The sequence below is a fragment of the Python bivittatus genome, unplaced genomic scaffold, assembly GCF_059951505.1.
Source record: "Python bivittatus isolate LINGU-HERP-01145 unplaced genomic scaffold, Pbiv_v1 ctg000340_np1212, whole genome shotgun sequence".
NCBI classification, from domain to species: Eukaryota; Metazoa; Chordata; class Lepidosauria; order Squamata; family Pythonidae; genus Python; species Python bivittatus.
In genome coordinates this window covers 1,871,380-1,898,801 of record NW_028277056.1, presented here as the reverse complement: position 1 = coordinate 1,898,801, position 27,422 = coordinate 1,871,380, and the positions used below count along the sequence as shown (strand labels likewise).

Sequence of the window (27,422 nt, the reverse complement as noted above, 5' to 3'; positions counted from 1 at the left end):
TGCCTCCTGCTGCTTACAACTTACCCAAGTAAAGCAGCATGTTCTCCATCGACAGCTGCTTCTTCACAACCAGGTAGCTGTCCTTCCCCAGGCTGTGCACGATGGGAAGGACCTTCTCGCTGTAGTGCAAGGGGCGTTCTTCACGAGGAACCGGGGGAGACAGAAAGCACAAGGGAGGCCTAAAATGCATGGAGGGGCAGCCCGGCTGGACCAAACCCGTGGGCAGCTGGGTCTGGAAACAGAGTGCCCTCCATTGATACCGGCGGTCAGAGCAGAATCTTCAAAGCCTGACAGCCCTCCAGCCGAGGTGGAGCTACGCTGAGCTTCCTTCTAATGTTCTCTTCCGGCCCTGGACTTTAAACATGTTTTTCCAACTGCCGCTGCATAGTTTCTCCATGGTCATCTCTACAGTTCTCTACATCTGGACTGTCCTCTCCAGCCCGACACGAGAAGGGATGCCTCAGGATGGTTCCCTCCCTTCCTCTCTTCCTTTCCCTTTCTTCAGTCTCCTTCCTTCCTTCCTTCCTTCCTTCCTTCCTTCCTTCCTTCCTTCCTTCCTTCCTTCCTTCCTTCCTTCCTTCCTTCCTTCCTCCCTTCCTTCTGCTGGGTGGGCATGCCACTCCAACTGCCGCCAATTCCAAGAAGCGCCCCTCTCCTACGGCCACCGACCTGCCTCTTCTCGCTCGTTGACTTCAAAGCAGCTCCAGAAATCCTTCTCCTTCGTGGTGATTTTCCTCCGGTCCAAGATTTTGAAAGTCAGCTCTTCTGCCGTCATTGTGGCAGGAATCTAGGGGGAGAGGAGGGCGAGCTGAGGATGAGGTTCATCCACCCACCTGGCATTTCAGAGAAGGCAGGGCCCAAACTTTAGGGGTGGGATTACTAATCACACATCATCCCCTCCTTGCGGAAACAGACTTATCCAAAAAAGTGGGAAGAGACTTGGGGGGCTATCGCTTTTCATTCCCCAATGGCTGGTGTAACATGGCCCCACCGGCCATCCCCATCTTCAGCCTGGCTTAACCTCAATAGGTGTAATTTCTGGACCTTCCTGCTTCTGCTGCAGCTCTTGGTCCCTGACTGATGGAGGATTCTTGTGGAGCTTCTAGGTTGGTCCTAACAAAAGGAATTGCCCTGAGAGGGTGCTAGATTTTTTTCCCATGTTTTTTATGGGCCTCGGTAAAGAGAACATTTGGAAGCCAGGATGGGTTTTCCCTTCACAGACGATCATCAACAACCAGAAGGTTTTCACTTCATGGAAGTCCAGCCCCTTCCAACCTCTAGCCATGTGGCACAACCAGACTGAATTGATTGGTCTTTCCACAAGTCTACGGACTACCATGTAAAATTGTGGTTGCCACTTCCAAGGGAATGGAAGAGAAGAGGAAGAGGAGGGAGACAGGAGGAAGAGGAAGAGAGAGATTGCAGAGCTGGAAAAGGTGATGAATAACCCAATGTTCAATTCCTTCCGTTTTGGGTACACTGGCTGGGACTTCTGGGAAGTGTAGTCCCAACCCGTTGGGTTGCAAGGGGCTGGGGAAGACCAGGTAGCCTTCAAGGGCTGGTCCAAAATATAGACAGCTCAGTTCTGCTTCTCCACCAGCACCGTCTCCACAAATCTGGATTATCGATATGCAGCCTGACCCCATTTCCTCTGCCTGTTCTCTCTCGCCCAGCCCAGCCCTACGTGTCTCCACCCCAATTGTCCCCCAGCCCCATCACTGACCATGCAGAACTCCCTGCCAGCCCACGCTTCCGCCCCAGACACCCCATTCTGCTCTCTCTGGATTGGGCTGCCTGACCTTCACGTGCTGCTCTGCCTCCAACTTCTTCTCCTCCAGGTACACCGTGCAGATGAAGTCACCAGCCTGCTGGAAAGGGGGAAAAAACACGGGGAGAACCAAAACAAGTTTAAAAAGCAGCCCTCTCCCGTGGGATGGAGAAGCTTCAAGAGAAATCTTCAATAGAAGCCAAGCTGGAATCAGCAAAGCTATTAGAACCATTCTTACAGCTGTATTTTTTTTAATTGCACCAAGGGCAGTTCAACCCAGCCTTGTATCAAAACAGAAACTCCACGTTCAAGAGAACTAATCCACTCATTGCCAGAGGTTGAGCCGACAGAAGAGCCATTTGCACAAACATCCTACTTATGAAAATCCACTCAGGAATGTCTTGTGGGCCACTACTACAGGCAGATGACTTTGGGCTTTTGGAGCCAATCTAATACATCCTTTTTTTTTTTTTTCCCATTCGAAAATGCCTTCTCTGCCCTTGGGCATGCGCGGTGGCAAACACTGCCACCACTCCAGGCATCAGCATATCATCTTAGGTTGAATCCAACAGAAGAGAATCTCTGTAGCTCAGGGTTGAACTGGGAGGCCTTGGTGGTCTCTGAGCTGGGTGGTTTCCTGCAGACGTTTCATGACCCGACAACGTAACGTCATCAGTGCAAGCGAGCGTGGAGTTTTCTCCCTGTTTATATACAGTTGCTCCAGTGCTCTGCCAGTGTTTCTGGGGGAAACACACATTTTGCTTGGGGTCTGGATGGGGCGTGCATCTGAAAACTGAACAGCTCAAAATTTCACGCTGCCACTGGGCAGAACGAACCTAACATAACCACAACCTAATCAAAGACTGTTGACTGCAATTATCCTCAATTTTCCTAGCATTTAACTGCAGCTGAAGTTGACAACGGCCACAAAACCCTAAAGCAGTTTGCATCCACTATATAATTGAGCAGTCAAATCCTTTTGGGGTCTGCGCGAAGGGGTGGACTCGGAGAGCTCTCTCCAGCTTCTTGGACCCTGAATTATGTTGGGCCTTGACTCGCTTGCTATAGAAACACTCCCCATTCGCATTCAGACAACCACTCGTCACACCCACGCCCGCAGCAGAAGAGAGCTTTGCCACGTTGCCCCCTTGCCCAACCTGCTATCTCTGACAACTCATCTGACCCGGTTCTCGGACATAAAGGGTGCATTCACAGAACGTGATTAACCCAGTTACTGATTAATCCATTTTCTGCATTTGTTCAACACCGAAAATAATTTTTAATAGCCCAAACGTGTTCAGCACTAAATCAGCTTAATGCTCTGGAATGCACCTGCTAGGTTGCTCCTGAGCTGGTTAATTGTGTGGCTCGAACGCAGCCACAGAAGCACGACAAGGGCACCGTCATAACACAGCCCCATGCCCCTCAGGGGATGCAAGCAACCAACTCACCTGGGTCCCGCTGGATGAGCCCGCGATGCGCATCTTCAAGATCGCCCGGATCTCCTCTTGCTGCTTCCTCATCTCTTCCTCATCCACCTGCCAGGCAAAGCGTGAGAGGAGAAGAAGGAAGGAAGGAAGGAAGGAAGGAAGGAAGGAAGGAAGGAAGGAAGGAAGGAAGGAAGGAAGGAAGGGAGGGAGGGAGGGAGGGAGGGAGGGAGGGAGGGAGGGAGGGAGGGAAGGGATCAAGCTGGACCAACTTGTGCCAGAAGCACAACGCCTGAAGGCCAAGTGCAGGAAGGTGAATCCACCCAGGATTTCCTTCAGCCCAAGATGATCGGAGCACAACTCCTTTCTGAGCTGAACAGCCTTTCTGCAGGAAAGTGCTGTAAAAGACAATTATGTCCCCCTTCCGACCTTCATCACCCATGGCTAACAAACTTCTTCAGATCCAAGAGAAATTCCCCAACCTGAGGCCCTCCAGATGGGTTGGACCACCAAGACCATCTCACCAACCAAAGGCCACCTGCTGGGATTGTTGGGCCATGTAGTCCAGCACAGGTGGAGGGCCCCCAGGTTAGGGAGGCTGGTAAGGTGAGACCCTGCTCTGACACATCTCAGATGGGGAGACAGCCAGGGGGATTGAGAACAGACCTCGGAAGAGCCCAGTGGCTGATGGGACCACACGGCCCAACATCCTGCCTCCCCCGCTTCATACACTTGGGTATTGCAGTGGCTTTCACTCAGAAGCCATGTGAAATCCTTGGAAGCTTGTAAGAGTGTGTGGATGGTGCAGGCTGGTTTCCAGAGGCCCAGCCCAGCATCAGCTGAGCAAAGAGCCCACAGACAGGAAGGGGAAACTAGACCACTTCACTTGAAGACCCCATTCCCAGAGAAAGAGCCTTGCTCATAAGGGGCAGGAATTAAAAGGCCCCTTAAAGCACAGACACAGCTCCCCATCCTGTCCTTCGAAGTCTTGGGCTCTGCCTTCTAACCCTGCACCGTACAAAGCCTCAGATGTTGGCCCTCTGAGCCTGGGCTGAGGGTCCTTCCACTTCCCACCACCCAAGGCCCCCTCAGCAGCCTCCCCGCCCCCCGGCCTTTCTCCATCTTCTGTTCCAGGGCTCAATCCTGCTGCCCCAGAGAACATGGGAACAATTCCACTCAGAAAGTCGGCAGGATGCCTGAGGGCGATGTCAGAATGACGTGATCCTGCACATGGCACAATTATGTTACTTGCCCAATCGAAAGCACAATGGTGCCCGTTTCTCTCGTATTGCAACGTTTGGTTCCCGGGTACAAGCGTCCATCCCCACGGGGCCCCTGGATTGGAGGCAGCCTCCCACAGCTATGATTCTGCGGGACTGGTACACCAAGGCCCAATCCAGGGAAGCCCACCAGCTGCTGCCCTGCCTCATCCCCATCTCTCTTGGCCAAACCTACACTGAAGATTTCCATGTAGCATCTGATGAGATCTTCCACCACTTGCCCGGCCTTGTAGTCCTTGCCGTCCGTCTGGAAGAGCGTTGGCCCAAAGACAATAGCCAGGTTGTGGGTGGTCATCTGGTTCTCGTCCGAAAAGCACTGGATGCTGTGAGGGAGCCAACGCATAGCTGTGGAACATGGACCCCATCCTTCTGCCTGCCCAAGAAAGGGCCTACAGGGAAGATGGGGCAAGGAGGACAGCCCTCCTCGCATCCCAGACACAGAACCAGTGCAAAGAACGGTTAAAAGAACTGGGCCTGTTTAGCCTAGAGAAGAGAAGGCCAAGGGGAGACAGGATAGCAGTCTTCTGATACATGAAGGGCTGCCCAGGGAAGAGGATGTGAGTTTATTATGCATGGTGCCCAAGGACAGGACAAGAACCCATGGGTGGAAGCTTTATAGAAGGAGATCCAAACTCGAAATAAGGAGGAATTTCCAAGAGCTCTGAAGCAGTGGAACAGCCTCCCTCCTGAAGTTGTGAGTGCTCCATCAGGAGGTTTTCAAGAAAAGACTGGACAGCCATTTGTCCGGGATGGCCTGAGGATTCCCTCCCCAGACAGGGGTTGGACTTCCAGCCCTGGGATTCTAACCCTCTGAGCACCAGAGGCAGGAGCTGAGCAGCCGAAGTCAAGGGCTGCCCAGCCCATCTCACCCAGGAGAGGCTGACTGCAGCTGCCCACCCCACATGACCACTAACCGGTAGAGATGGTTGATCAGTGCCTTCACCGTGGCTTTGTTGACGGCCGGGAGGCTGTTGAGGAGCCTACGGTAGCGGCTGACCCTTTCGGCAGTGTCCTCTAGGGCTGTCAGGGCAAGAGGAGCACAGGGCAGTGAACAAGGGGGCTGTGTCAAATGGCGTTATAAGATTCCCGCCCCCATCATCCACAGAGATACATTTTTGGAGTCCACCTTCTCACAAAAGTCCACTTGGTCCTTGATCACAAGCGCCCAGCTCTTCCAGGCATGGGAACAGCTCTCCCCGCTAAAGTAGGACAGCCAAGATGCCAAGGTGGTCTGACGCAGTTGCACTGATGGATGGCGACTGGATGCCCCACCTTCATCCCATGCGAAGGGGTTCCTTCCCACAAAGGAGCAGGAGCAGAACGGTAACTGGGAGCAGACACCAGTACCTTGCTAAAGATCTGTGAAGCCTGTGAGCCCTCTCCTTGCTGGGAAGTAACACCAGGGCATGGTCTTTAGCAGCACTGGGCAGAAAGTCTGAATTTTTCTGAGAAGTCTGAACTTTTCAGCTGTAGGATGGTGAATGGCAAACCGGCAGGTGGCGCAAGGGGGACCTGGACATTACCATGTTTCCCAGTTGCTCCTCCACTTTTCAGAGATGTGAAATCATCAAAGTCTTCAGGGGAAGCATTTCTGAATGCTTTCACAAGGGCGGGAGGGTGAAAACAGTCTGCTTACTCAGGTCCTCCCAACCAAATCTGCCAGGGGTGGAACCTGGGGTCACCCAGCAGCCGTTCTGCAAACAGAGCAGGAGAGCTAACGGGATGAGACCTTATTTCTTAAGGGAACCTACAGCTCTAGGACAGAGCTGATCCTTCCCCAAATCTTCAGATAAATGAATGGTTGAGTTGCAAGGGGCCCTGGAGGCTAGGGAATCCACCCACCACCCACCACCCTGCTCAAGGCCGTCACCCAAACTGTAGCTTCCTGCATAAATGTTCATAATACTCAAGGTGGGAACTAACGAAGGCTAAATGTAATAGAATCCTTACTTCTCTGAGGTGGAAATTATATTGCTATGGAAGCAGCCAGTAGTTACACTGGCCTTTTTTGTAGCTGCAGAATGCTCAAGTCCAGGGGGTCTCTTCTGCTGGGGTCCCGAACCAATGGGATCACCCAACAGGGTCAGTTTTAGCCACAGTGACAACATTTGGATAATGGATGGAGTTCAGAGAGGAGCAACAATGACAGGGGGGTCTGCAATAGGAGGTCAACATCTGCAAGAATGATAGGTGTGTTATGATGAGCAAAGACCCCCTTTTATTCTTGTGTGCGCCAATCCTAACCCTGCACCCACCGTCTTCCAGGTTTTTAGCCCTCCTGTGGGAACTTCTGAATGATGAGGATTCTAAAAAACACCGCAAAGATTTTAAAAAAATAGTTGCCCTAAGATTTTGTTGCTGACAAAAGTCTCTTTTTTAATTGCAGTTTTCTAGGACAAGCCAGAAACAAGAGGCATCTCAGGCAACATTTTAAAAGTAAGGGAAGCTCAAGAGGCATGTATGAGATGCAATGGGAACATTTCATGAGCCAACTAGGTAACATCATCAATGTGCACTGATGTTCCCTAGTTGGGTCATGAAACGTCTGCAAGCAAACAACCAAGTTCAGAGAGCACCAAGGACTCCACCGTTCAACCCTGAGCTACAGAGATTGTCTTCTGTTGGAACATGGTGATCCTCGCACTCATCAGCTTAGCCTTTCAAGGAACAAGGGGCTCAGTGAAGCATGTCGTCAGCATGCAAGAAGGCTGAAGAAGTCAACAGCTCAAACTGTGAGGGATCTGGAATTGCCACTCCACAGACACCCTTTACCTGGGACTTTCAGCCAGGCCTGGGCGCAGTCTTTGGTGAAGAGTCCATCTTCAATGTCCCGGAAGAACCGCTTGAGGGTGTTGGCGACATCATCTATCTGGTGATCTTCCTCTTTGAGACGGACCTTGCGGGCATCTTTCCGGAGCATTTCCAGCAGGCTGGTGGTCTTGGAGTTCTGCCCGCTTTTCCGATAGATGCCTTGTGAGGTCAGTCCTGGAGGGGAGGAGGAGGAGATGACGATCTTGGAAAAGCCTGCGTGACAAAGCTAAACACGTTCCACCAACATGAAAAAAACCAGAAGCCCAGAATCTAGGAAAAAGGGGTTCCTGAGTTAGATGGATTCTCTCCTTCTACCCTGGATTTGTTCATAAGAAAAGGAAGGCCAACTCAGGGGGTTTGTGGCTTCAGGTCTGAAGAAGAAGGCTGCTCTTCTTATATGACAATATTCTATGCTATTTCTGAAAACCTAAACCTCCAATATTTCTAAAAAGCCCAGCTGACACATGCAGAAAGATTAATGTTTTTCCTCTGTTTAGCCGTTTCGGATTGCAGGTAAGGACCCCACAAGTGTTCCCTGCCATTCGTGCTCCTGGCCTGCAGCACAGTAGCTTGTCAGGGTTCTGCCTGGGCACACGGCATTTTTGTGGAACATTTTTAATACAGGGACTTCCCTTGGAAAAAAGCATTCTTTTGTATACGGCCAAGAACAGTGTTTCTCAACCTTGGCACCGTTAAGATATGTGGACTTCAACTCCCAGAATTAATTCTGGGAGTTGAAGTCCACATACCTTAAAGTTGCCAAAGTTGAGAAACATTGGCCAAGAATGTATCTAGAAGCAAGGGGTTCCACCCTTCCGGCTTCAGCAGATGGCCTTCAGAGAGAGGGGGCTGGCAACTGGGGTTGCTTCTCCTCTTTCAATCCCACGGAGGTCGAGAAGCCATTCCTAGCCTCCCTTGAGGGAAGCTGATTGAGATGAGCTTCTCACGAGGCTGGAATTCTGATGAGTTGCAAAGAACTGGGTGCCAATCACTGGGCGGCCCCCTTTCTCTCTCCCCAGGCGACTCGCCCCCTGCTTACCGCACTGGGTGATATAATCGATGCATCGGTCCACAATGATGGGAATATCCATCTCCGTGAGCTGTTGCTCCGACAAGGTGTCCCCGGAGCTGCCAGCTGCTTTCTGGATGGCCCCCACCCAACCCATAAAGTCCAGTCTTCTCTCGCCTTGGATGTAGAGCGTTCTGGAAGAAGGAAGCAAGACATGCCCGGGTGGGCTGGGCTGGATTTTGGAAATGCAGAGCCCTCCCTGCTTCTTCCTCCACGTTTTCTCCTGGCCTTCCCCTTCAGCAGAGCTAAGGAGAAGAAGAGCCCACCCCCACCAGGGGCAAAGACTAAAGTCCCTTCCGTGCGAGTCCAACTTGGATGAATTTCTATGAATCCTGGCGAGTTCATAGAATCCTATAGTTCGGGCGCTCGGGGGTCTTCTAGTCCAAGCCGCTGCCCAAAGCAAGATTCATCCTACCATCCTCAGCTTGCAATTCTGTGGACACGAGCTGGGTAGCATTACAAAAGTGCTTTGCCCCTGCCTTCCTTCACTGCCCATCTGGCACCCTGCAGCTGGATTTTGGCCCTGGGATTTTGTGGAGAGGCCCAAGAAAGAGGCGGGGGGGGCAATTTGCAGGAAACAGACAGTTTCACCCTGGAGAGATTTTCACTGTCATTTAATCTTCCACTCTCTGTGTACAGGGAGGTAGCTCAGAAACATTTGGAAAAAAGTAAATAAAACTTATAAAGGCAAAACTAAACCCTTGGTGATAGGCTTTTAAGAGAAACTCAATGGTCCCTGAAAACCTCTTACCTCCTCCTTTCCACCAGGACGAGGACATCATTTTCGAGAGCTGTAAAGCAAATGTAAGCATTAATTGAGAGTGTGATCTGTGAACATTAGTATTTGGAGCGCAAGAGCCCACAGATCTACTCCAGGCAGATCCCATCAAGTTCAATGGGACTTATTCTCAGCTCTGTTCATAGCAGCCTCCCTTAATTTGGTGTGCCCCAGATGGTCCTGACTACAACTTCCGCCCTCCTCAGGCAGAGAGGCCATGGCCCTACTGCCTGTCGAGGATTGGAATTGTAATCTAACACATCTGGAAGGAATCAAGCTGGGGAAGATGGATGTCCAGGGCTGCAGTCAGAACTGCAGTTCTGTCAACTCACGTAAGCGGATTAACTGCGGAAGGACGGATTTCAATCCGTGGCAAAAGAGCGACAGGCAGATTTGTACAGGTGTCTTAGTGTCAAAGAACACAGGAGAGAGAGAAGCAGCAACCACGCTTTGGGTTCCCAGGTGCTTCCTCTGGAATCTCAAAGAGAGACTTGTATCCATGCTGTGACAACTCCTAAACTCGCTTTATGGGTGTGACTGCAGGTCACCTGGTAGAGCAGCGGTGGGGCATGCTAGAAGCACCCAGTGAGGAGGACCGCCCACCCACCATGCCATCGGAGGGCCTGTCCACCGAGGAACCAATCCATCATGACCTCCGTGGTTTGATGGAGTGATGGTCCTGCTGGCAATGCTGTGGCAGGGCCAGGTGTCCTGGCTGAGTTGAAACACTGGTCTCAAAATTGGGGAATTTTGTCTATTTGCCAATTTGGTTCTTCGATCAGTTGAGGCCCCTGGGGCCCTACACATCTGCCTTTGGGAGAAAATGCAAAGGGTTGAAACCGCTGGAGGAAGCAGGCCTGAGATCTCGAAGGAGGATCCCTAGGAAGGGGGGATCTGCACCTGAGGACCCAGCCAGTGCAAGCGGGACCCGTCCAGGATCTCTGGGCAGCGGACGAGCTGTTGCAAGGGACTGAGCTGCCGTCGGAAAGGACACACAGCGAGGAGAAGCATACCAGGGGTCTGGCCTTCCAAAGAGCCCGAGAAAGATTTATTTATGCTGCCCTCTTTCCCTCCTCCTCTCTAGACTGAACGTGGAAGTACCTTAAGTTGCGGTGAGTTAATGCAGCAAAGCAGGGACACCTTTGCAAGTGAACAAGTAAGTTAAGAAACTGTAAAAAACTCCATGTATAGTACAGTATAGGGGTGTGTCTGTGTGTGTATAGAGAGAAAGAGGGAGAATACTGTAAGTTATAGTGGCATGATAAGCTGAAGTGCCAGCATAACAGCAGTAGGCACAAATGATTTCCTGCACCCCTTTGCTTTGGAGGAGTCATGCCACGGGTGTGTCGGTGCGTAAAGTCCCCACTCCTTTCCCTCCGGTGCAACTGAGTCAAGAGCCGTCTTGGGGAAGGGGGGCAAGACCTGGAGTTGCTGGAGGGGCAGCGGAGAGGCCAACAACCTCCTCGTGCCACAGGCCTCCGCCCTGACCACGCCTGCGGGGCATTGCTGCATGGCCGAGGCCGGGGGTTCCCCACCCAGGACCCCCGGCAGCTTCCCGCTCACAGAGCTCCTGCAGCTTCCGCAGCTGGATGACCTCCTCCTTCTCGCTGCCCTCCAGGAAGGCGTAGAGGGTGGACTGCACCAGGGCGAACCAGCCCTCCTTGGCCCGCTCCAGGTTCAGGCCGCCCTTGTAGCGCAGCCGCCCGAGACGCTCAAACTCCTGGTTCAGCAGACCTTCTGCGGCAGGAGGGATGAAAGCCTGGGGGGGAGGGAGACACCAAGGGGCTTAGTCCGAAGGAGTCTCCCAGGAAGCAGGAGGCAGAGAGAGGCTTCTTCCCACAAGGACCCCCCTCCTGGGGTGACCTGTCACCTGGCTCCCCACCAACTTCTCATGCTGCCTCTTTTTCCCTGCTTTGTCAAGGAAACCTTCCCTTCCCTTCCCTTCCCTTCCCTTCCCTTCCCTTCCCTTCCCTTCCCTTCCCTTCCCTTCCCTTCCCTTCCCTTCCCTTCCCTTCCCTTCCCTTCCCCCTCTTTTGGGTCACTGCCTTCCTCCTGGTTCTCAAGGATCTGCTTTTCTTCCTCATTTCCAACCATCCACAGCGTCCTTCCCCTGGTGCCCAACAAGGAATTAGCTCTACTCGACCAGCCCTCCTGGTCCGTGTATTTAGAGGGACAGTGAGGGCAGCCACTGTACGGTTAGCTCAATGTGAAGGCAGGGGTTCCACAATCATCATTCAAGATCTCTTTGCTGCAAAACCTAGCCACCTGGTTGAGCTTTGATCGCACTGTTGCAGGTGCTTCTCAGCGTTTTTGACCCTACTCTGTAAAAACCTCTGTTGTCCAGTGTCCTCCAAACCAGAAGCCAGATCTTTGTGGGGTGGGGGGAGCTCCAAAGGAGAACTCCAAAGGAAATGAAATTTTATGATCTCCTTCCAACTGCAGGGGTTCCCAAGGAGGGCACTCACCTTTGCAAGGCATTTGACCCACTCCCTGATGGCCTTGGGGCTGTCCAGGCCAAAGAGGTAGAGTCTCTCCGTCTCAGTGTACATCTCAAAAGTGTTTGCAAACCTGAAGGAAGATACAGGAAGAGTCAGGAAGGAGGCAAGGGTGAGAATGAGTTCCTAGGCAGAGATGGGGGTGCCCAGCATGGCACAGGTCAAGAGGCACCCCTGCCTGTCAAAACATCCCAACGGTGAGATCAAAAGTTCCCTCAGCAAGGGAAGGGACCCTCCCCAGCTGCTTGCCTCCAGCACTGGCCCTCAGCATCCTAGCCCACAGCTGTTTCCTCCAGAGCCAGCCACCCCCAAGGGTCAGGAGCAGGGAGAAGCAGCCATGGACCTCAGCGGGCTGCCCTCCTTTAAACTCCCCCAACAAGAAAATCAGCACAGTGGTTTCGGAGGGCTGGTTTTTCTCACCGGGCAAGAGGTGCTGCAAGACTTTCCACAGGCTCAGGCACCCTTTTTGCCCTCTAAAACCAAAGGGCACTCAAGAGCATTGGCCCTGCCCACTCACTTCCTTCTCTTTGGTCAGTCAGGTGAGTTTCCTTCTCATTCATTTATTATGCAACAGGCAAACCCCTTTCTATTCCAATGGCAAAGCACGCAGCACCCCTTCCCAAGAACAAGGCAGCCCACTTACCCGTGTGTGTCCGGCGGGTTAGTTGCCAAACACACAATTTCCTGCATCCTGATCTCTCCGTTGGGGACGGTGTTGGTGTTGCTCTCGTAGTAGCTGAAGATGCCCTCATGCAACTGGCACCAGCGGCGGCTGAATTCTAAACCCAAAAACCAACAGGGGGACAGTGAAGAAGAAGGCAGAACCAAGGTAGCAAGGGGAGAGTTTGAGCATCTACTTCTGGGATAAAGTTTGGGGCAACGGAAGGAACGGCCTCTTTCAAATTAAGCTAAAATGTCCAAGAGTCTCTGGACTTGGAAAAGGCTTCTCTTGCAGATGTTTTCAGGGGAGTACAAAGTATTGACCCAGAAGAGCAAAGACCTTGACAGCAGTAGGTCTGCTCCATCTCCAAAGTCCATTCTGATTGAGGGCCAAGCATCCAACTTTCACTCTGAATTGGCTTTGCAACTTGATATTGCTAAATTCAACTTTGCACTCACTATGAATGGGGCAGTTGGAAGAACAGATGCAACAGGCTTCTCTGTTGGCTGGGATCACTGTCCTATCTAATCAAGGTAGGCAAAGGCATACTTTGGGGAGAGAGGGGAGGGGAGAAGGGAGGGGAGGGGGAGGGAAGGAGGGAGGGAGATGGCCCCAGAAAGTAAATGGGAGAACATGAATCAAGAAGGTGAATGGCAGATATAGGGGAACCTTCAGGGAACATTTCCCTTCAAAATATTTTTGTTTTAAGAACATTCCACATAAGAACATTCCTTTGTTCCAAATCCTCCTTGTGGCTAACTCAAAACAGTATGGTTGTCAATTTGTGATAGGAGTCTCTCTGGTGCCCACTTCTGCAGCATTTCCTGCAACAAGCCGAAGGCACTGATCTGAACTCACAGACAATCTGGATTTAATAAAACACAGACCAGACTTCTAGGTGACCTTCCATCTCAGGTGGAAGGGAGCTCTCCTGGGAAAGAATTAAAGTTTGTGCCCTGCTGTGCAGCCATCCCGCATTTCTTCCCATGCCAGCCGTCTGAGCAACCCCTACACACATACACACACACACGCGCACACACACAGACACACACACACCATTTCTTCTATTTCTGTTAGTTGCAGGTATCTACATGCATGACTGACACCATATTTCTTAGTGGTTCCTGCAATCTCTCGAAACCCAACATCTTGGAATCACACTGGAGTGTGGAAGCCCTGGGGGTTATACATCTTCCCTTTCTTTTTCTGGGTTTTGTTCGTGCAGACACCCCACCCACTCCCAGGCCTAGAAAAGCCCCTGCCTCCCCACCCCACTGCCCCACGGCTGCTTCACCTCACCTTCCCGGGATTTTCGTTCGTGAACCAGCTTGGCCATGGAGGGAGTTTTGTACAGGAAGCCATTGTGGGCAACGGAGAGCAAGATGACCGAGTAGCACCTGTCAGAATCGGTGCCAGCATCCAGCTGAGGGGTCTCTGAAAACACGAGACACAAGGAAAAGGTTGGCAAATGGACGTCAGGCGGTGGCTGACGCTCCAGGAGACATCTCAGCAGGCAACGGCAGGACCGGCCCCTTCAGAAAGGAGCCCGTCCCTTCTCAGATCACCAGCTGCCCAGGGAAAAGTGGGCAGGACTAGGATGAAAGCCGAATTTGATGTAGTTTAACTTAAATGGAGTGAAACGGCCACAAAGGGGGTGACTCCTCAGTTGTTTTGGAGTTGGTGGCCTAGAAATTGATAAATAAATAACCCGCGATGATTTCTCCCTTCCAACACTTAAAGAATACAATTTGGTGGCAACTGGAATCTCAGTTTTTGAGGTGGGGGTCTGTGTGACCATCAAAAAAAGGCAGGAAAAAGGCCTGGGAATAACATAATAAGTCCAAGATCTTTGACGATGTGGATTCAGAGTCTTTTTCCTTGCCCATTTGATGAAAAAAAAGCCGACTCAGATGCTGACAAACAGCATGAATCAGCCACCCGTTGCTACAAAACTCCTTTCAGCATTGTATAATCCTTCTTTTAGCCAACCCCTTTGCCTGAAAAGTTCATAATTCTTGATATCTCGATAGATTCCAAGCACTGGGGATAGAGCCAAGATGCACATCCTTAACCTACAGCAATTGATTCAGATTTATATTAGCTATCCTTCTAATCTCAGCACCGAAGACAACAACGATGGGTCAAAACCAAACACGTTGAGTAATGGTCCAACTCCTGAGTAACATCCCCAACTCCAGCATAGTTGCATCCAAGCTTTGTTAGGCACTCCTGAGACATCCTAAGCACATAAAACATCTCTTAAAATTCTATTAACCTCAGTTTAAGAATGCAAGGCATTAATTTCCTGGTGTTTAATGCCACCCTCAATTGGTTCACCAGGGTGGAACCTTCAGGGCTGTAATTCGAAGGGTCACATAGGTAACTAATGCCAATTTCACCCACTTCACAGAATGAAAAGCTACTGGATCAGGAGCATCCGGAACATCTAACTGCTGTGGAAAATCAGAAACAAGGATTGGATCTAGGCAAAATGAACCGAATAAGAAATAATTGTGGAATATTCTCCCAGAATCTCTCCGAGCTAAATCAGACTCGCTTGTTAATTCTGCAGAAGTTACATTTGAAATTTGCAATAAGGTAAATGATTATCACCTAACTAAACAAGCCACTGAATTCAGGAAATGAAATGATGCCCTCAAAAACAAAAGAAAAAGAAAGAAGAAAAATGAGTGCTTGGTTACTGCACTAATCGGCTTGGTCAATCCACAGTGGAAACAGCAGAGCCACGTGGTCCTGTGCGCAGCCTGGAAACTCACCCCATCTTCTTGCCTGACATTCATTCATTCATTAAATTTCTAAGCTGCCCAACTCCAGAAATGACTCTTGGGTGGCTTCACAAAAGTAAAAAACAACATCATATGAAAAAGACAACGGTCATCCATAGGAACATCCTAACATTCTTTCACATCACCCCCAACTTAAAGGGGGTCACACTAACTCAGATTTTTAAGGATCACTCAAAGGCAAACAAGGTGGGGCTGCACAAATCTCATGAATTAACTGCCTGCTTCCGCCCGGGAAAGATTTCCATCATGAATGCAATCGCAAAGCCAAAGGTCCAAGCTTAACTTTCTCCAGGACAATCCTCCACTCCAGAGTGACCCACACAGGCTAGAATCAGGTCCCCCAGATGCCTTCTGACCCAGGCACATTTTAAAACAGAAAAGCATTTCTCACTCTAAAATGCACATTTTAATTTTTTTTACAATTCCTGGCTTCATGCATCACATGAAGCCACCTGCTTTTATCACAGTTTGCTGAACAAACTTTTATCACAGTTTGCTGAACAAACGATAACTGGCTGGGCCTCAAGCACATGCCTCAAGCCATAAACCGTGATTTGCGTTAACGAACGACATCATGGCTTAGGACAATGTCTGCCTTTTGAGTGAAGCAAAAGATGGGGCCAGGCAAAACCCTGGAGGGGAAGGTCTCATTTGGATCCCTCACTGCTGTTCAGCAGGCAAGAGAGTGACTAGACCTGCCACAGAAACATGCAGTGTGAGAGGGTGCAGAAAACGAGTAGCCTAACTAAGGTTCTTAGAACTACTCCCTGGCTGAGTTCATACCATGTACTAAAGCCAGGTTCATAAACCTAACTGACCCATGGAATTCACTGCCACAAGATGCGATGATGAACTATTACTTCAAGTGGCTTTCAAAGGGGATGGGATAAATTCATGGAGGACAGGTGCATTTGAGGGTTACTGGTCTTGAAAACTCCACATTATCTCCTGATTCAACACTAGTTTAGTGACCAGAGAACAAAGGCAAAACAGGGCTATATTTCTCATCTCCTGCTTCTGAACATCCCAGAGGCATCTGGGTGGCCACTGTGACATAACAAAATGCTGGACCAAGATGGACCTTGGGCTGATCCAGAAGGGTTGTTCTTAGGTTCTTCAGATGTGGTGATGACCACTCACTTGGATGGCTTTCAAATATGATGGGGCACATTCATGGAGGATGTGAAGGCTCCATATTATCTCTGCCAATCTCAGTCGAGGAAGGGCAGGACTCAGACAGGTTGCCCATCTCACCCCAGAGACATCTGGCTGATCACTGTGACAAGATGGAACTTGGCCTGAACCAGCAAGGCTGTTCTTAAGAGATGATGACGGCCACTAACTTGGATGTCTTTCAAAGGGGACTGGATAAATCCATAGAGGGCAAATCTGTGGAGGGCTATTACTGTTCCCTTGAAGTCTCCATGTGACCTCTGAGCTGGGGGCAGCATGTCTCCAAATGCCAACTGCAGGGGAAAGAAGCACGCCCCGTCTCCTTCCTGTGAACATTAGATGGATCAGATGCAGATGGCAAGTTGCTTCCCAGTCCACTAACAAAACTATTCCTGCTTTTATATCTTGCTAAGGCTGGGCAGCCAAACTAAACAACCACAAGGGCTGGAGGGAGGGGAGGGGAGACAATGAAAACCAGATGTCTTCTAACAAAATACCCCTCCAGGTTTTGCTCGTTCAAAAGCATGTCTGTTTTTTCAGTCAGCCTGTCTCTCTGATCAATGGTTGCTGCTCCTCTGTGAGCAAGACAGATTTGGGCAACTCAGTCCTTCAGCTGCCTCTGAAAATAAAAGGGGTGGGGGGACTTTGAACAGGCTAAGGGGATGGTGGTTGGTCTCATGCAGGAACTGAGGGCAGCTAGCAAGGATCAGCCCAGGAGTTCACCAGCTTCTCAGTGGATCAGAATTCCTGCTTCTGCCATGAAAGTCGATTTATGAACAGAGAAGCTCAGAAATTGGGGGGTGCTCTTATTTGGGGGGTTCTGCTGCATAAGAAGCCCAGGCCCTTCCTTGCCACACTCAAAGTATCTTAACTTCTTGGTGAACCATATTCCTTGCTAGGCCGACAAAGCTTAAGGAACTGCTGTTGCATTTTAGTGACTCACAAAACACCCCAACTATTGTTGCTGGAAGTTTCTCCTGAAATGCTGGGAAACGCCTACACACTCTGCATTGTCTCCTCTCCACATTTCTGTTGTTGGATTCATGCCGGAAAAGAGAGAAAGAGTCACTTCTCAGAATGAAGAGATAAAGATGCTCTCATGTCAAGCTGGGCTCCAGCAACCGAGAACTGCCTTTGGGAGGATTTTTCAACTTCACAGTGTGGTCCACAGCCCTAGGATCTTGTGGTGGTCTCCCATCCAACTATTAATCAGGGTCAAGCTGCTTCCCCATCAGCCAAGGTCAGATAAAGATTGTAAAGAAAGGTAAAAGTCTCCCTTGAGTCCAGCTCCACTCCTGGGGCTGCACAGACAGTTTTCTACCTGCAGAGCCAGCCCTTGCCGTTCCCTGATCTGGATCTGATCTGCTGCTTCTCTTGGGGACACACACAGGAGTAGAACAGCAACATCAATGTTCTTGGGCACACTCCTACATGCACATCTAAACAGCTGGAGCCACTAAAGTCGCTCTTGGATTTCTAGCCTGTTTTGATGTTGGTCCTTCACATCTTTTGCACTTACAAGCTGGTGCCCCCAATCATTTCCCTCCATGCTCCTGGCCTCTTGATTCAGAAAAGCTGATGGCCACCTTCTCCAGTCCCCCTGCCTGTCCCACAACAAACAGGCCACGTTGCTGACCTCCCTTCCAGGTGCACGAACAGATCACTTTCCCCAACTTCAGCTGGTCCCATCCCTTCTGGGGAGCCCAGAAAGGTGATGGCTGATCAAAACAACTGTCTTGGGGGGAGCAGAACCACCAAAGGACCCGAGGCACAAGCTTTTGCAGGAACAGTCCACTTTCAGCAGTCACAAAGAAAAGAGCGTGGAGGCGTCTGAACACGGATCGGAACGAGAGCTAGTATCAAGCGCTGCGTTGTGGCGTGGCTGAGAGGTTGAGCTTCCAGTTCAAGGAGCCTGAAGGGAGGCTGAGACGTGGCTTTCAGCCTCCTTTCAAGCCCCTGCCCTCTTCACCATCCTGCCCGATCTGCCAGTGATCGTAACACGGGTCTGTCCTACAGGGCTGCTGGGTGGATTACGTGATCAAGGCCGTCAGCGATTCTGAGCGTTCCAGGATGGTACAAAGCAGCCCCAGGACCCCCCAGATGAAAGACGCAGGGCCCCAAAGCATGAGAGGGGGAACAGCAGCTGGATCCACTCCCCTCCAGACCCCAGACTATTCCCACCTACATGCAGATTCTGCAGACGTGAAGACCCCCATGCCCCCCCCAAACGGTGGGAAGCTCTTGCCATGGCTGGGTTGAGCTGATAGAAGGATGGATTCTGCCACCGATCAAGTTTATTTTTGTGTTAAAAAGATTATTGATGGTTTTTATATGTCTGCATATTGTTTTTTTAAACTTGTTTTTATTGGATTGTTGTTTTTACCTCTTGTGAGCCACCCAGTCGCTCGGATGAGATGGGCAGCCATACAAATAATAATAATAATAATAATAATAATAATAACAACAACAACAACAACACCCCCCGACTTAACAATTGTTGGTAAGCAATATCTTACAATATCTGCAAGAAATACCATTTGCCTGCAAGTAAGAATTGGTGGGGCCGCAAAACAGACAAAGTCATAGGAAAGGAAGAAGCTCGAGCGCTCTGGGACTTTAGAATCCAGACAGACGAGCAAATGCCACACGACACCCCAGACTTAACAGTTGTGGATGAGAAAGACAATACAGTCTGGAGAGTGGACATTGCAATACCTGGAGACAGCAGAAGAGAAGAGAAAGAGCTTGAGAGAACCACACAATATAAAGATCTGCAAATGGAAGTAGAACGACTGTGGCAACAGAAAGCAAAGATAGCCCCAATAGTTATAGGCGCCTTGGGTGCCATCCCAAACATCTGGAGCACCCCCTGAAGACCCTCGGCGTTGACACAATCGCCATCAGTCCACTGCAAAAGGCAGCGTGACTTGGAGCAGCTTCCATCCTGCGACGATGCCTTGAACACCGTCAAACAACCACATCCGCCTCTCCCAGGTCCTTGGGAAGGACTCGACAGGTGGATAAAAATGCCACATCCAGTCTGAACATCCGGCTGACTGTGCGACCAGCCATAATTAACCACCACCCCCAGGAAGTAAGTAGAAGGTCTGGGGACTTGCTCCCTTCTTTTCCCTCCTCCCCGCCTTCCCGTTCTGCTAAGAGAAAGCCCGGGAAGGACCACCGAGACGCAGCAAATCGCTCCCTGAGCACTAAGAGCCCAGCGCCGTTGGGTCCCCCACCTTCCAACCCGCTTCTGGGGCCAAAGAGGCCGTGGGGAGCCCTACTCGGATCGGATCGGATCGGACCGGCGGCAGCTTCTGGGCTTCCGCGTCCCGGGACGCGCAGCTGCGCCTGCCCTGCCCTGCCCTGCCCTGCCCTGGGGGCCCTGGTGACCCGAGGGGGCTTTCGCCCTCCGCCCCCCGCCCCCCGCGCCCGCCCTACCTGAGGTCCTGTTGTGCAGCAGGAACTCCATCTGCAGCTTCTGGCCGGCCTGCTCGGCCAAGGCGAGCGGGGAGGGGTAGTCGCGGTCCCCGGAGTAGCAGTTCACCTCGGCCCCGCAGAAGAGGAGGGCGAGCGTCTCGGCCAGGTCGCTCGTGGTCACGGCCGTGCACAGCGCCTGCGGGGCGGGGCGGGGCGGGGGGGGAGCGCGGACTCAGACCGGGAAGGCGGCCGCCCCGCGGACGGGCACCTGAGGCCGGGCAGGGCGCCCCCGCCGCTGAGCCAGCGCCCGCGCCAGCCGGGCAAGAGGGGCTGGGCAGCGCCGGGGGAGCCGGGCGGCAGCCCAGGACCCCTCGCGAAGCCAGGCGCCGGAGGAGGCGGCGGCGTCCGGCGCTCTGCCTCGGCCGAGCCCCGGCCAGGAGAGCAGAGGGCGGGATCTGCCCCCGCGCAAGCCAAGAGCGGGCCCCGCTGGGAGTGGGGGGCGGTCCTGCCGGCCGGCCCCGGTCACTTGGCTCCGCCGGAGCGCGGATGCCGGCCGCCACCAGAGGAGGGGGCCGCTGCCTCCCCCAGCTTTGCCGGGAGCCACCAGGGGCAGGAGCAGGAGCAGCCCGAGCGAAAGCGCCCGTCTGCGGCCGCTGCCTTCGCCCCGGGCCGAGGCTGCTGTCGGGGAGGGTCGGATGCCTCGTCTGCCCTTCTGCCCCGGCTCTCCTGGGCGCGCCCGAGCGAGCCCCCCGCGAGGCTCCGCAGCGCCGGCTCTCCCTCCCACCGAGGCGGGGCCGGCGCTGGGGTCGGAGGCTCCCTGACCCTTCTCGGACCGCGTTCTCGCGGCCCGGCAGAAGCCCAGCCTGGCCGCGCCACCTCCGAGCGCCTCCCCTCCCCTCGGCAGCCTCTCCCTCCCTGGCCGGCGTTGCCCTCCCGCACACCCTCTTGCGCCCTCGCAGCCTCTGGCCTTCCTGCGGGACCCTCCCCGCCTGCCCCTTCCCAAGCCTGCTCCCCCGGAGACGTGTCCCTGCTCGGGGGTCCAGAGGCCACCTTTCCACTGCTGCTTCCCGCCAACCGTCCCTCCTCCCCTTCCACTATCCGGCCAGGGTGGCACATGCCAGGGGCATTCCTGAAAATGGCCAAGTTCAATCCATGAACTTGACCGGTTCCTTATCTGAACCTCAAAAAACCTCTTTTAAGCCAAAGACATTGATGCCTGTCTGTGACTTATAGACACCCCCCACCGCACCCCCGCGTTCAGGTTGGCTAGAAGGGAATCGCAGGAGTTTAGTCCACTGCACGCAGAGGCATCAGGTTGAGGAGGAGGAGGAGGGAGAACATCCATCTGGCTGACTGAACTGCGGGGTGAGGGGGGGGCATCGTTTGGCTACAGCGGGTTAATTTTTACTAAGGCAAATCCAAGTCATTTTCAGAACTGTTGTTTCTGGAATGCTGAACAAAGGCTCACCCATCTGGGGCCAGCCCACATTCAAAAATGAGATTTTCTTCCAATTTCCTGCTAAACTGGTTTTGTCAACAAAAATGAAGGAGTAAGAATTTGAGAAAAGGATGTTTTTTCTCTCTGCAAGGGCCCAGGGGAGAAATTTCCTCCATCCACCCACTTCAGCCATGTCTTACTTCCTCTTTCGCTCCACCATTTATGGAAATCCTGTTTTTACAACCAGGTGACAAGAACTTCTGGCCAGATAAGCCAAGGCTAAGGGTCTAAAAAGCTTCCTTAGGCCATAATTTCATACTCTTTCTTTTAAAATCTTCTTCCTTTGTTAACTTTCAAAACTGCAAGCTCTGATTTCCAATTGTCAATTTTACTTCTTTATTATTATTTAAGTTTTTTTAGAAAAAGCTTGTTTACTTATTTTTTCATGCTGTCCAGCAAAAGAAAAAAAAAGATTGCTCTGCAGCTCCTGATTGTAATTTTGTCTTTCCTAATTACTAAGTTGTTTTCAGTTCTTTAGAGAATCTTTGAGGGAGCACAAGCAGACATTCTTAGCCTCCTATTCAGTTTTGGGGATGTGGCAAATGGATCACCCCTACTTTTTCTCTTTTTCTTTTTCACCATCTATGGCAGGTGGGCAGCCCATAAGGGTCACAGCAGAGGTGCAAAGGTGTAGCCCACCAGCATCCTTCTGGGGCACTGAATATCTAAGCAGACTTAAACATTTGGGGGAAAAGAGACGCTTTAAGCCTGCAGATGCTCCTCCCCCCTTACAAAATGGGTTCTCCGCTGGTACACCTTCGGAGTGCACTCATCCACGTGCCCTACAAAGCCTGGGCAGGCCCTGGGTTCAGGTGTGAACTGAATCCTTAATAAATCAAATTTCCACCTCCTAAGTCAGTGTTTTTCAAAGTTGGCCACTTTAAGAGGTGTGGACTTCAGCTCCCAGAATTCTGGCTGGGGAATTTGGGAGTTGAAGTCCACACCTCTTAAAGTGGCCAACGTTGAAAAACACTGTTCTAAAACAACCAAAAAGGGAAAATGCTCTTTTTAAAAAATTTACATATTTTAATACAAATAGTTATAAAATTGCAAGTGTGACATGCTGCCTTAAAAGAAAAGGCATCTTTGCTGACGTCCAGACTTCTTCTATGACATGGGGCCAAAGACCCATATTTACAGCTTCAAACCTATAGTTTAGCTGAGCCTTACATTTATGCCATGTTATCATCTGTTAAAGTGTGGACCAACCCATCCACGTTTCTTGCACTGAGCACTGGGGGGGGGGGCATGCTCGTTTCTGCAAACAGGCTCAAAGGTGGAAGCGTTTGGACACGAACCTGAAAGGAAAGTTCTGCAGACAACATTCCAGCCAATGGTGTCCCAATGCAGTAGAGCCATATGCCGGGGTGGAGAAATATTGGGGGGCCATTTCTGTTTCTAAAACATTTTATTCTTTGGTCAAGAGCAAAATGGTTGTGGGGTGGGGTTGAAATTGTCGCCCGCTTTCTGGCAAACTTGGGGGGGGCAATTAATGCAAAACAGGAATATTATATTGAGTCAAGGCTCAACAGAGGCGTTTGCACCCCACCTTTCAAAATCCATGCTACTGCCCCCCAAAGGGTCCTTCGCTGTAGAATTCTTTGGGCATGAACTTGGGGGCCAATGAAAGATTCGAAAACGTCACCGGTTTTCTGGGTTTTCTCCAGGCCAGCTAGATTATTATGCTATTTTAAGTCTCCAAGGTTCCAAGGACAGATTGGCAGACTTTTTAGTGGTGGTCATGGGGCGAACCACTTCCGAAAAACCTTGCCAAGAAAACTGCAGAGACTTGCCCAGGCAGTCGCCAGGAGTCAAGACTGACTCGAAGGCACCAAATAGATCTGTCTGTCTGTCTGTCCGTCTATAATGGCTTTCTTTACAGGCAACTATTTAAGCTAGAGACCCAAGGGAAAAACACTCTGCACATGTTTAGAGGCCCTGAGCCAAGAAGGCAAAAGGCCAATCTGTTTCAGCCAACAGAGGCAAAATTATTGAGTGGGCGCTATCCATGCCACGGCTCTGTTTGAGACGACTCCTCCCTGCTCCCCAGGACCCCACGCCCAACCCAACTGGCTTGCGTGCAGAGGCCCAGGCAGACGAGCTTCAGCCCACGTGCCACCCAGCCACCAACCTTGTTGAGCTCCTCCTGATTGCCGAAAAGCGGGTGATACCGGCGGTATTTGCCCTCCCGGTATTTGGCCACCAGGAAATGCCGCCGCTCCTGGCTGTCGCTCAGGGGGTGGATGGCTTCGCTGGGGGGGACGTTGGCGGCCCAGAACTGGTTGGCCACCGCGTTGCCGATCTGGAGGAAGAGCTGGGGAGACAAGAGGGAGAGACCGGCTGAGCACAGAGCCCCACGTCCTCCCTTCAGCCCATCCCACTGCCCGGCTCCTCCGTTCCTCAAGATTCGGATTCCAACCCAGAGCCCAAAGCGATTCCTCTCGGTTAAGACGGACCTCAGCCTACTAACAACTTGGGAACCCTACAGTCTTGAAGCACTTTCTTCCTGGATCTGCTTCCTCCAGCTGGGCTGGGCTGCAAGTTCCAAATTCCCAGCAAAGGCTCTGCTCCTCCCTGCCTCTCGTCCCCCGACGGCAGGCTGCAAAGATCCTCATCTTTGGAAATGTTTCCCTGGAACAAGCTCTCCCAACCTCTTCCAGAATTCCTCTGAGTCAGGCTCAACCCCCCCACAGGCTAACCAAGTCCAGCCCTGCTTAGCTTTTCGAGGTCGGTCAAGGTTGGCCAATGCCTGCCACTTGCTCCGCTGCAGACCGTGACTTGCCTCCCCCTTCGCACCCTGCAGAAACGCTGGAATATTTGCAAGCTTTAAACGGGCCTTCCGAACGCAGCTCTTGACCTCACATTCCCGTACCTGGAGCTGCCCTTCACCACACTGAGGGTTGGACCAAGGCGGGCAATTGTTTTCTGATTATGATTCAAACTGAATTTCTGGAAATGGGAATCCGTCACCCACTTAGATTCCAAAGGGGCCTAAAATTCCAGGTAAGTAAAGGAGGAAATGATAGGCGTGCCACATCCAGGAACATCCATAAGGGGAGGATGAAATCAAAACCAGCAAGATGGCAGAGAGAGCGCTGCAGTGCAAGTCTGCCTCTTTGGTGCATGTGAGACGCGCTCAGAAAGGCAGGGTTCGCACTGCATCCCTCCACCTGCGATCTGCTCAGTTTTGACCTCCCCACCCCCACCTCCATAGGCACCCTTGCCCACATCCCTTCCACCGAACAGCTGTCCAATTCTGGAACTGAGCCAGGAGATCTCCAAAAGGGCAACGGGCTGCGAGAACGACCCTGGGAGACAGGAGGAAGAGCCGCAGCCTAAACAAGGGTCTGAGAAGAGGAATCTGAGCCCAAAGCAGGAATGGGGGTGGGGGGTGGGAAGCCTCTCAGACTTGACCCTCCCTAGTTCTCCGGAAGGTGAAGGCAGGGGAGGAGGGGAGCGCTTTCAGGCTTGCAGGATTCTGTTACTGCAACCTTACAAAAAAGGTAGCGTCAGTGTTCATGGTTCGGGTTTCCTCGTCTGGACTACCTCGAAGGGCTGACAAACAGACAAGGACTTGGAAGAGGCGCTCTCTTGCCTTTTGGGACCCCCATGCTTGGCACTTCCTGAGTGGCTGACAAATACTGCCACCTCACCGAAGGACTCAGGTGGGTGCAAAGGATCAGCCGGTTCACAAAACAGACTAGCCCCCTCCTGAATGTCAGACTACTCCAAAATCGGCGCTAAATCCTGGCTTCGTTCTTGCCCGCAGCCAAGCAGGCAAAGCTAATTTCATAGAAGAAAGCTGACCAAGGGATAAACAAAGGCTGGCCGACAAGGTCGGGGGGAGGAAGCGGATGATGAGAAGCAGAGGAGGGTGCGGCAGCGACACGTGGAAGCCGACAACAGGGGCCTAACCCCGTGAGGGCGCAAGCCACTCTGGTTTCCTGGCAAGTTGCACAACCCACCCCGCCTGAGAACCCTGGCATTATCTCCCCGGCAGATGTTCCCATAACGGCCCAGAGAGCGAGAGAAACAGCCGCGTCTCGGAGGAGAGCTGATCTCGCCAGGCGGTGGAACTTGCCCAAAGGCCTCTGCGTTTCAGCCGCAGCCAGGCAAGGCAGGCCAGCCCTGCAGCAACATGGAGGAACCGCTGATCTGTGCCCCACTCCAGTGCTGTTTTACCGCCCTGGCCAGGGGTTGCCAAGCCCCCAGGAATCATGCAAAGCGGGCTGGAAACCCAAAGCGTCCCCACGGAGGCTGGGAAAAGGTCTCTTCTGGGTATGTGGTGAGAAGGGATTGTCCTTCCTTTCTCTTAGCCTCAGCCCCTGGATGCAAAATGGGAATGAACAGATCACGCCCACCCGCCTGCCTGCCTGCCTGCCTGCCTGCCTCCCAAGGTAGCGCATAGGAATATTTGAATATTTGAACCTGATTTAAAGGCAATTCACAGCATGATACCTGCATAAAAATATGCAAAATTAAAAAGGAACAATCAGCATATATCCAGAGCTGTGGGCTCATGATTTGTAACTTGTTTTGATCCGACTGTTGTTTTCGCTGTCGTGAGCCGCACAGAGCCACTTAGGTAAGACGGGCAGTCACGCAAACCAAACCAAACCAAACCAATTCAAATCAAATCAAATCAAATCAAATCAAAAGGGATTCTCCTTTCAACTCAACAGGCATTATCCAAAAATGGGGGCAGGGGGTGATGGGAGTTGTAATCCAACACCCCTCCTTGAAGAAAACAGAGCCAGTGTGACCCCCACGGCAGGGGTGACGTACCCAGAATGGGGGGGAGTGTCTTGATTTCTGCCCACCCCCCACCCCAGCTTACCATCTACAATTGCGTGGCTCAGAGCTTTTCATTTAAGGCAGGAAAATGAATCTATTGGAATAGAATCACGAGAGCGACTTCGCCGGTCTGAGTTTCCCCGGGCATTCCTCTTTCCAGAGCCTTTAATATAAGAGGCCTTGAGAAGCAGCCAATTACTGCAAGGTTTCCTTCAAGTCCAGCTTGGTTCCTGGGGACTTCATGGAAACCTCCCCACCTGGTCTACGGTCGCAGGATCTCCTGGAATCTCTCCCCCAAGTACAAGCCAGCCGGGCTCTGCTTAGCTTTGCTGAGCAGCCAGCCGCCTGCTGAAGCCAGAAGTGGGGGGTGGCACACCAGGGAACCTCTGCCCCCAAGTCTCTACGCATTTCCAAGAGGGCCTTTGATGCCAGAAGAGCAAAGGAGAACAAAGGAATTCTCTGCCTTCCGCACCACCACGAGCAGGGGGAGCCGGGGGCTCCTTGGTGACCGACTGAGCCAGTGTCTGCCCATCTGGCTCTTCCTGGACTGGCCAAAACTTCCAGAGACCCTCCCGGGGCCCAGTCTTCAAGGCTCCTCCCAGGCCCACAGGCTGATGCCAGCTGCAACTTCCACCCATCCTGCTGTTTTCAGAGCAGCGGTTTTGGGCAAAGGCTGCCCCCGCGTGGCTGGTTTTGTCCATAGCAAGGATTAAAAGCAGCCCCATTTCCCAAAGAAGCAGAGACCGCAGCTGGCAGAGGCAGGTAGCCGCACGAGAGCGAAAGTTGCCCCGTATGAAGCCAGCCAGCAACCGCTTATGCAAGAGAAGAGGAAACGAGGAAGAAAAGCGAGTTTGGGTTCAAGCGATGTCAGCCTGTTTCCACCATGCTCTAGAAACACTTCCTGCAATCACTGCCACTATTTTCACAATCTTACTTGGATGCTGGTTAACCTCAAAGCCAGCAGAGAACCGCCTGTTAATGCAAAGAGCTTCGCTGCCAACAGCAACTTCTCCAGGCTACGCCGGAAGGGTTCCTCGGGCCTTCCCTCCGTCTACCCCCCTTCTTGCCTCTGCAGCTTCCAGGACGGGCAGGGTCAAGGTCTTAGACATGGCCGCCCACAGCATCTGGCTTTTCCTAGGAGCCCCCTTGCCCCAAGAAAGAACATCTGCCTGGGGCACCTGAGAGAAGGCCACCCTGCACATCCCTCGTCACCGGTACCTCGATCAGCTCCTCCGTCCAGACTTTTTTGTCCATCTTGAGACTCCGCACTTTGGTGACGCTGGGTCCCAGCCCTCGATGTTCCCCTAGGTTGGCAGGGACCAGAGAAAAGAGACTGGTCACAGGGGCAGAGGGCAGGAAGGTATCGGGCAGACTGGGTTCCCCCTTAGCAAGCTTGGAAGCAGCGCGTTCCTCCTTCCACCCTGGCTAGATTGGGGGCTTG

General features: G+C 52.1%; 1 protein-coding gene across 9 annotated transcripts in view; it reads right to left on the bottom strand.

Moving 5' to 3' along the window:
- The window catches only part of ARAP1 (ArfGAP with RhoGAP domain, ankyrin repeat and PH domain 1), a 111,156-nt gene that overhangs the window by 7,240 nt on the left and 76,494 nt on the right, over nt 1-27,422 (bottom strand). For 8 of the 9 annotated variants that reach the window (XR_015796056.1, XR_015796055.1, XM_088140371.1 and 5 more), the window contains 16 exons: nt 27,200-27,285; nt 23,319-23,501; nt 19,711-19,885; nt 13,589-13,723; nt 12,272-12,407; nt 11,599-11,701; nt 10,697-10,892; nt 9,107-9,146; nt 8,326-8,489; nt 7,248-7,460; nt 5,390-5,495; nt 4,651-4,798; nt 3,220-3,306; nt 1,800-1,868; nt 670-787; nt 25-138 (listed from right to left, as the gene is read on the bottom strand). Coding sequence is in view for 7 of the 9 variants with exons in the window: in XM_088140371.1 (XP_087996497.1) it covers nt 25-138; nt 670-787; nt 1,800-1,868; nt 3,220-3,306; nt 4,651-4,798; nt 5,390-5,495; nt 7,248-7,460; nt 8,326-8,489; nt 9,107-9,146; nt 10,697-10,892; nt 11,599-11,701; nt 12,272-12,407; nt 13,589-13,723; nt 19,711-19,885; nt 23,319-23,501; nt 27,200-27,285 (2,073 nt within the window). In the remaining 2 variants the exon portion in view is untranslated. The remainder of the gene's footprint in view (nt 1-24; nt 139-669; nt 788-1,799; nt 1,869-3,219; nt 3,307-4,650; nt 4,799-5,389; nt 5,496-7,247; nt 7,461-8,325; nt 8,490-9,106; nt 9,147-10,696; nt 10,893-11,598; nt 11,702-12,271; nt 12,408-13,588; nt 13,724-19,710; nt 19,886-23,318; nt 23,502-27,199; nt 27,286-27,422) is intronic. The other variant, XM_088140373.1, reaches the window with a different exon arrangement.